Raw genomic sequence first — 10,095 nt, 5'->3', positions numbered from 1 at the left:
AGCGCCGGAAAGGAACGCTTGGAGATGGTCGTCGCGACGAAAATAATAACGCATACCAGGCGAAAATAAAAACTTCCTTACCACGCGCTCGGATTTTATTTCAGTTCCATCCTTCGAATTCTCGTTTAAATTAATTGGAACGATTCGTTAAACTAAGCGAGGATATCTATTTTTTACTCTAAAAATTCTAATACGAATCATTTTATGCATCGAGAGATGCACTCTTATACTTTTCGAAGGTAATAAAAAGTAAATAAAAAGAAAGAAACGAAAAGAAATGCAGAGATTTATGGCGACTGCTGGTCGAGTTTCATCGTGGAATCATGGAACGAGCACTGGGAGAAAGTTGTGTAGAGATTGGAGAGCGTTTCACTTTCACTTTGTCCGACCCGTGACCAACATGGATTCAGGCTCCTCCAGACTTGTAAATCAAGTGTTTCTTTCTCTGACCATTTTATACTCTGCGTATAAACGCAGCTGATCAGCTCCCCAGAAATTATGTTTAAAATTCAAAGAAATTTCGGAATCGATATAATATGATAAGGATTTAAAATAAAGATCATTTATTGAGTTGATTTACGTCTTATTATTCTTTTTGTTCATGCTAACGCAATTTTTATTGCGATAATGAGACACGGATAAAGAAAAAAATTGCTGCTTTTATTAAATGGGACTGCATTCTCATAACGTATAATTTGATAGAAAGAGACATGATTAATTGCGATGTCATCACATTCAGTTTTATTTAATCATTTAGCTTTTATTATGAAATTCATTTATTTAATCTATTCATTCGTTAGGTCTAATTATTTGGTTTGTGTAATTAAATTAAATTATTGATTGTTATAATTCAATTAATCTATCATTTAGTAATATCATTTGCTTATTTATTTTACCGATAGCCATATTCATGTACGGCTATCATATTGTAGGTATTATAATAGGTGATATTATATTCAAACACTTTTATTATTCCTAACAGAAATAGATACATTGCATTGATAACTCCAATTCTATGATATACCAATTCTATAACTATGTCTAATGAGAATTTTCAACAGGCAGATTGTTTAAGAAATAATAATTGTCAACTGTTTAACACATAATCATCAGCGACTAAAGACAGTATTTTGACTTAAAATGCAATTATTATTTTAAAATTGTATCTCTTACATAATAATTTTCAAAATTCCTCTATTTCGACATTCTATTTTATCCTCTAACGATTCAGCTATCCGAATTAACAATCACCGTAATGAATTTTCAAGCCAGAATCAACGATTATTTAGTGCGTCTCGTCTATGTCAATACTCGAGAAGCCAAGTATCATCGTCGTCATCATCGCGACCATTATCACCCTCGTCGGATAACGATCGTCATCGACATCGGGAATATCGTCATGGGGATCGGTTAACGATCCCCATATACGTATCAACGGACGAAGTAATGGCTATGTTTCTTTTCTAATCAGTGACAGCACAATTATCTCGTAAATTCGACTTGTCCCAATTGAACCATTGGCTTCCAATCTCCCTCGTGATCATCGACGGTTCTCACCGAGGCAAGAAACTTAATTGCTCCTTTTAGGTACGATTAATTTCGAATCAATTACCCGTTTGTTTGCGCACCATTCGCTACGGCGTACGGTTAATGGACGTGTAATTACAACCGGTGTATCGTGTATTACGTTGCCATTAACCCTACATCTACGAATACCATCAAATTCCTTCTTTCTTCTTCAAGATTATCTGGTTCATTTGCTTTATGTGAAACATTGGTTCTTCTCTTTAGATTAATTAAAAAAGCGATTCTATCGCGAGTAGTTTCTTTCAGATATTGTATATAATATTAGTTGATTAAAAGTTGTCCGGAAGGCTGGACCACTGTTGTTACGAGCGTGCGATATTTTATTTTATTTTATTTTATAATGATAAAACGAACATTCGATTACGTATGGTAGAGGGTTTTTTTTTCATGACAACTCTATGCGATAGAAAAATCCACATAGAAAATAAAATTGTCCATATAGTTCGATAAAATAACATTACGTGATTCTATTTTCGAAAGAAATGCCCATACAGTACCTGCGTGAGTCAGAATTGACCCAGCCCTCACCATCCGAATTATTCTAATAATTCGTTATTTTAGGTTCTTAATTCTTTCCTATATAATTCTGTCGTTCTCTGTAGTTAGTCTGTAAGAAGTAATTTTTCTTACAGTTACTGTGTCTATTCTTCAGAGAGGTCAGTATAAAATTAATAACCTTGTTTGGAAAGTGAACCGTGGGGAAAAAAGGGAACGAAAAGAATCAGCCACGCCTACTCTGTGTTTATGCACATTATACTGATGGTAATATAAAAAAAAGCACAAAATGTTGGTATTTTTTATTTTTTACCTCATGTTCACCTTTATAGCGACATAAACATAGTAACGGGAGAAAACGTGGACGATGGAGTTTTTTTTTTATAGAAAGAGGAAAAGGGGAAAAGTCGATGTTTTTTTCCTTGTTCGTAATCGAACCGGAAAATGGAAGTGATCGATCCCCCTTTTGCGTCGAGAGCTTTTGCTCGTTTTCGCGTGCATGAAAGTTTACCGAGTTAATTAGTCGCTTCTTCGCGATAAATTTTACGCGAAGTTGCCGGTATAGACTTCTGTACAAGTTCACAGACGCTGTTTTATACTTTCAAACATTTGACTTCATTCTTTGTTTTTAATAGGAAATTAAATGCACTATGCTCGAAAATTCCTTTGGAACCCTTATTTGTTTTTATTAGCGTGGAGGAAAATTTTATTCGAATAAAGGATAACGAATAAAAACAAAAAATCAAATATTATTCGACACTGATGGATAAATCCAATGGACTGAGTATTTATTTGGATAAGAATTTATTCGAATAAGAAGTTATTGCGTGTACATCCTTTTAAAATTTTAACCAAAGCGTTATTTTATTGGGATGACATGCATAGTATGTCACATGGTTATTCGATATCAAAATTATTACAGATGACTGATGACATACCGTGTATATCATGACGTATTTTTAAATAAAAATTGTCTGAAACGTGTTTTTTTTTTATTCCCTATATTGATTAGCTCCACTTATTTTTTATTACAAATGTAAAGGACTTTTTGGTCATTCGGAGGAGTTTTGTTCAAAGTGACATTTCTTGAATTGTGATAATCCGCGATTATTTCTTTCATTATCACGTTTTCATAAAAATAGGTACATTTCTAATAAAGAAGTCACAAAAACATATTAAAAGTCGCCATAAAAAATTTGTTGGCAAGGATTTTGAAAATTATTTTCAAGAATTATTCATACTAGACTATAGATGTTTATTAAAGACTTCAAGATTTTTAAGTAAAACCTAAGTAAACATCCGTATCATTCCTTAAATTTGAATACCATAACCAGCAATTTACATTGGTAATTTCGTATATTTTTGCATATTATTTCTGATTATTACCAAAAGAACTTATTATTTGCGAAGTCGAGTCGTTTTAATTCACAGATCAATTCCTCTAGCGTTGACTAGGTGCCTCGAGAGACGAGTTCATTGCTTCGTACATATTAACGAACGTTGCAACGTGTCTTTTTGCGTAATGGGACCTGTATGACTCTTGTGAATCTATTGATGCATCAGACAGCCCAGTACGTCGTTTCAGTTGACTGGCAAATTTCTCAATTACGTTGTTTGACGTTGGAAGTAATGCGAAATACGGTTCAACGATTTCAAGAACAAATTAATAATCACTTCGTTAAATAAATGTACCAATATTTGTAGCACTTGATTCATAAATATATTAAAAATATATTGGGTCGTTTCGTAAATAATGCGGTTTTTCTAAGAGTTAAGTTCGAAACAACGGGAGTTGTTACTATCAGAGTTCTAAAACATTGAAATAGAAAACTTCATAGAAGAAGACAGTGAACTATAAAATATACGAGAAAATTTATCACTAATCAATTACCAAAAGGTAATTGTTTATTTTGATCTAGTAATACGAAAGCCAAAATATTACTTATGGGATGAGTCAATATTTATCGAGGTACACTCGATTAAGTAATTTTAAAAAGATTTTTAATTTTATCTTCGTAAAAAGATATGTATTAAAGAAATGATGGATATCTTGGAAAATTCGGAAAAAAGAAGAGATAATAACTGTCCTGTAATAATCTTAAAGAATCCTTTCAATGGCATAATCTTACTATTTTTCTACTAAATATCCAGAATTAAAGCTTCACACTATGTTACCATTATAAGTACATAGTTGCCATCTTTTGTCTTTGTTTCATTTCTTGAAATTCTCAAAAGACTTGATAAATTTTCCATCAACTTTATATTATACTTTAAAACGTCTGAGAAAAAATGTACGATGTTTTCACTCACACAGTGTGTCCAGTTTCTGGTTAAGCAGAAACACCAACAAGAAACGTTTTCAAATAATTTATTTAACCTCGTACTTCGTAATGACATCACGTTACTTTACAATTAATCCAAGAATTACACGTTACTCTAACTTTAAAAGGAAACAAAAATCGTGATCGGTCGCAGAAGCGCACTATACAAATGTAGTCGAAACTCATCGGGCACCGGGGTTTGGAGCGATGGTAGTGAAGGGGTAGAAATTCGAAAAGTGTCGCGCGGCCTTCGTTTTTTCTTTTTTTTCATTTCTTGTTCTCTCAAAAGAGACGCGAGAAAAATTGGTAAATGGACATCACGAACGATCGCTAAAGATCGACTGGTGCTTGTCGAAGGCAAGGCAAAATGTGATTTTCTTCTTTTTTTTCTTATTTCTTTCCTTTTTCGTCTGTTGGCGATTTTTTGACTCGCGAAAAAGAATGTTATGGCGTTTATAGAGTTACAGACATTGTCTGCAAACGTGTGTCCGCATACAAATTTCTATAAAAGATATAGAACTTCTAAAAATGTGTAATAAATACAGGACGTTTTGTATAGAACGACCCAAAAGAGTAACTGATGTCGTGACAATGGATGAATATTCCAAAAGGATGATGAAAATTCCTATTCAATTTTGAAAGCGAAATAAAAAGACAGTTTCGGGATTGGCGTATATTGAATGTTACCCTCTCGAGGAATGCTTGTACATATGTGTACGTTTAGTTTCTCTTTAATTCAAGTATGATTGCAAAAGATACAAAGATACAATCGTCACATATGTATACATTATTTTTCTCGTTTGAGATGTTCGTAAATATATATTTTAAATAAATAATATAGCCTGAAAAGACGCAAGATAAAGCAAGTGAAAATTACTCCTTTGCAAAGAAAAGGAGAAAAAAAAGATAGAAACATGACTTATCATAATTTTCCCCTGTGATCTTCCTATAGAAGTCAATATGTGTACACTTTTCGCGATTTGTTATATCGTGTGTCGTATATTACAATACTTTGCGTGTCCACGTCTTTTATCCAGAACTTCGAAAAATGCGTGAGATCAGACATCCAGAAATCTTGTGGGAAGACACACATCTACAGACAACGTCTGCAAGTCTGAATATACGCGATTTTAGACACGATACAGAGAATAATAGCACATGGTGTGTCCGTTGATTCATTACGATCGCTTAATTAGTAACGTTAAATGGCAGTTTGTTAAGGTGATCGAATTGATCACCGGATCTTGAACCTCTTGTGAAACCTGAGATACGCGAACGTCGACATCGATCGATCAGCAAAGATCGTGGTTCGTTTTCGCTGCCGCTAGCTTTGTTCTCGTCAAAAGATGTTAACCGATTTGCGAAAAGTCGCGTTTAAGTTATTGAAAACAGTACAACGCGTCGCTGTATCGACTTCTTTTTCATTGCTCGAGGTGCACTGGCAAGGAAGGTCTTCTTTAAATTCCTTGGATGATCTTGCTCAATGATCAAACGTTGATTTATACATCTGTTGAGCTTGAAAGGATCACGTTGTCGAAGCTTGAGACGAGTGTTTCGTTACATCAGTCATTTACGGCGAAAATCCTGAGTGTGCGAGTGTCGATGTAATCCTCTACATCTTTGGTTAAAAATTTAGGTGCAGTGGCAATTGCATTATAGAAGTGTAATAAGAAAAGAGAAGACTCTCTTCTTTAAGAACAATCGTTAAAAATCACAATGCAAAATTTTCCAAATGCCTCGAACTGACAAGATATCCACTTGATATCTTATTAAATAAATCTGAGCCAGTGGTAAAAATAAGTGTCGATATTTCGCTCGCCAGACAAACGGAACCAAAGATAGAGTTCAGTAATAATAAAGTAGAAATAGAGTAGATTAGATTAAGTACATGAGCGATTAGTTAACTAAAGAGAGATATTAAGGTAAATACGACAAATATTGAAGGACAAATGAAAGGAATTGTAAGCCAAATCTGTTTCTAAACTAACGAGCCCGAAAATATAGAAATAAAAAATACTTTGCTCGTCTTAAATAGTAAGAACCCTTGAACGAAGACGGAATTAGTTGAAAGGCAGTTTATCGTAAAAGAGATACATAAATTTGAAAAATTGAAAGGGAAATAATTTTTATTTTAAAGTCTACTAAAAAGAAAAAAATAATTGTCTTAACCAGGTATCGTTAACTAATTGAATGTAATAATACTATACAGGAAAACCTGTATATATTATCTGTATCGCTCAATTGTTGAACTCATATTACTAAAACTCATATTACTAGAAACTTGGTAGGATGATATTAATTCAGTTTCAAAGTTTTCACAATTTTAACACTTTCAAAGACTCTGTAATTGATGAGATAAATCTTGGATTCATGATTTGAGTCAAATGTTCTTTCACTTTTAACTTGTAATCGGTAGAGAATTTCCTTCCTTGTCTTCGTTAGGAATTTCTGTATCGAAAAAAATTCATTCAAGAGAACAAAAGAGATGTTAGCCAAATAGAGGATGTATCGTAAATGCATAATGAGTCCGCCAGGTACTTATTTTTAGTAATATGAGTTCAACAATTGAGTAATATCCTATCATATGATTACCACGTGTGCTCGACATATACAGATTTCCCTGTATACTATTATTACATTCAATTACTTCACGGTACATGGTTTAGAAAATTACCTCCTTTTTTTAGTACATTTTTAAATAAAAATGATTTTCTTAATTTTTAAAATTTATATATATTCTTTTTTATTTTTCTTTAAAAATTCAGCAAGTGGATGAAATGTTGCTTACAAAATTCCACCAAGACAGACAAATAGACACAAAAGCAAGCTAAATAAAAGCCATTAAAAATTGTTAACGAATGTTTAGCAAGCATTTGCTGAACTATCGATGACAATCATTTAAGTACGATAGTATCTCAAGTAGTATAGTAATCGTTCCAAGCTCAGCTCTTCTGTATAAACGAATCTTAATTTGCGGAAACCGAAGGATCGTTGAATCGTTATAATATTCCAAAGTCAATATTATCAATACAAACACGATAACACATGACAAATATGATTTGAGTTGCCATTGACTACCAAATTCGATTTAACTCCATCCAACAATCACAAAGCATAAAAATCGATCGGGTTACTCCAAGTCATGAACCTTGGTCTCGTGAAAACGATCCTACAAATCTTCAATCCTTACTGTCCCTTGTCAGTCCCTCGAGAAATGAACGATAAATTTGAACGAATATCTTCTTTGTTTCACTCGTGAATAATTTTTCTCGTGGCTCCAGGAAGATCCAAGAGGAAAGCGACACAAGAGGACGATGTACTTAATTCCCTCTTGGAAGGATCTGACCCTTCTCGGCGAGTCCCCTCATCGATCACGCGACTTATCCCTGGGTCAGCCCAGCTTCCATCGTTCATTCGTCTATCGAAATTCGCGGTACCGCACGCAATCGTGAAGAAATCGATCTTCTTTAAAAAGATCTACGCTCTGTTAAGGATTAAAGCAGAGACAAATATAAGATATCGTGGGTCTTTCTAGATTCAAGTCTATAAAATCGATAAATCGGGAGGAAAGTAAGAGAGACAGAGAGAGAGAGAGAGAGAGAGAGAGAGACAGAGAGAGAGAGAGAGAGAAAGAGAGAGAGAAAGTTTTTATACCACGCGTGGTACACGTGGGAAGCAGAAATAGTGCTTTGACGGAATGACGTTGTCGTTGGTTGTGCTGCGTGGGACGTGGAACTTCGTCGCGAGATCATCGTTTCTTCACAGTGTATCGGTTCATAAGTGCTTTTACTTCCGCAATTCTCTCTCGGTTATTCCATGTTCTTTCGTTCCCGACGTAAAAGAGAACAAATGAGAGGAGAGAAGAAGAAAGAATGAGAGAAATAGAAAAAATAGCGATGATAAAAAGAGAGAAACAACACAGAACAAGAAGAAATCAGTGTGGAATGTCTCGTATAATTACGTGCGAGAATAATAATTTATCAGGCGTTTAGAAAAAAAAAGAAAGAAAAAAAAAAGCAAACAACTCCGCTACATTAATCCGTTTACGTTTATAAGACAATAAAAACTGTGCTCGCAGTCATTCGTAATAGCAGTAATAGCAGCAATAATATAATAATGATCGTAATTATAATCATAACCATAACTGTCTTCTTCATCGTCATCATCATCACCATCATCATTATCATCATCATCGTCGTCGTCGTCATCATCATCATCATCATCATCATCATCATCATCATCATCACCATCGTCATCACCATCATCATCATCATCATCATCATCATAGTATTATAATCAATCGCCATTTCGTACTTCACAAATATGTATATTATAGCAATCTTATAGTCATCACCGTTAATTTAATCACTACTTAAGAGTTACTTTCTAATTATCGCAAGAGAAAAAAAGGACAAAAAAATATACGTTCATACATTTTTTCTGTATTCCCCCAGCTTTTCCTTTTCTCTTAATTCCGAAATACTTAGGAGGGGGTGGGGGGAGGGGGGACTTCTCTCACGCATACGTGTCTATGTATTCATATATATATAAATATATCATCATATTATTTTTATATATCTTCTTTCCTTGCCAACGAAACGATCGATACGGAATAAATTAGGCGCTAAATAAATAGAACGGATCACTACGGTTTTTCTCTCTTCGTTAAAGTAGATTCATACTTGCTGCATTCTTCCTTTCTTTTCTTCCTATTCATCCACGTCCCTCTTTGTTTCTCATTTACCGTCGCGTTCATTCGCAGAAGTTCACTACGTGTTAGCCGGCGAATTAGTTCGTAAGATCGCTTCACGATGTAAAAATCGTTCCCGTGTCACTACTAACGATGCTGACACGTCGAGAGTGACATTTTTTACTCCGCGTCGCATCAAGCCGGATTTGTCGCAACGATTTGTCACACCGATTTGCTTCGTATGAAACACCCGTCTTAACGCGTTCCGTACTAAGGTAAAAATTCACCAGGAATAATAATAATAATAATCATCGACAATACAGCAGAAATTCGAACTGTTCGCGCGAAGGGGTGGATTTCTCACTGTCGGTGTGTCCTTTGCGTCAGTTGCTTCACTTCCTCCATTTCTCCTTCTTTTTTTTTCTTTATTCTAGTGCAGCTAAACAAGTGCATAGCTGCCACAATGGCGTGTGTATCGTTTAATAATAGGGTCAGTATCTAAAGTAGCCTGACCACGCTGTTCTAAATTACAAATATATATTATATAATATATATACAATATATATATATATATATTATACAATATATGCATATTATATATATATATATATATATAATATATTTTATATATATATATATATATATATATATATATAAAATTTGAATGAACGTTCTTGATCAAGCTATAGTGGTTTACTTTATTCTTCTGTTCCTCTCTCGCTCTCTTTCTCTCGCTATCACTCTCGCAATCTTGCACTCGTTCTTTAAACACTCACTCTCTCCTCAGATCCTCCAAAGTTCGTCATTATACTTCTATTATCTTGCCTAATTATTTCTTTTTCCTGTCTTAGGTTTGTTACTGATATATATTGTTCGTTTGTCAACCGTCCAATAACCGTCATCGTCGTCATTCACCCCTTCTTCCTCGGCTCGTATTCGTCGTCGCGGCTCCGTCTTCCCTCGGACAATTAATAATCCTTAATAATGCAAAAATACTAGTTA

The 10,095-nt window shown here is 34.2% G+C and overlaps 1 protein-coding gene across 1 annotated transcript; it reads right to left on the bottom strand.

Annotated features, from left to right (window-relative positions):
- Positions 1–4,434: 4,434 nt before the first annotated feature.
- LOC138187111 (transcription initiation factor TFIID subunit 11-like) lies at positions 4,435–9,899 on the bottom strand. The gene is made up of 2 exons (XM_069127593.1): positions 9,870–9,899; positions 4,435–8,690 (listed from the first exon to the last, which is right to left on the bottom strand). Exons 1-2 carry the CDS (start codon positions 9,897–9,899, stop codon positions 8,433–8,435), a joined length of 288 nt encoding a protein of 95 aa, XP_068983694.1. The 3' UTR covers positions 4,435–8,432.
- Between the last annotated feature and the right edge of the window lie 196 nt (positions 9,900–10,095).

This window comes from Bombus flavifrons, chromosome 14 (assembly GCF_040668555.2).
Source record: "Bombus flavifrons isolate JBK064 chromosome 14, iyBomFlav1_principal, whole genome shotgun sequence".
Taxonomy (NCBI): Eukaryota; Metazoa; Arthropoda; class Insecta; order Hymenoptera; family Apidae; genus Bombus; species Bombus flavifrons.
This window is presented reverse-complemented; position numbering and strand designations above follow the sequence as displayed.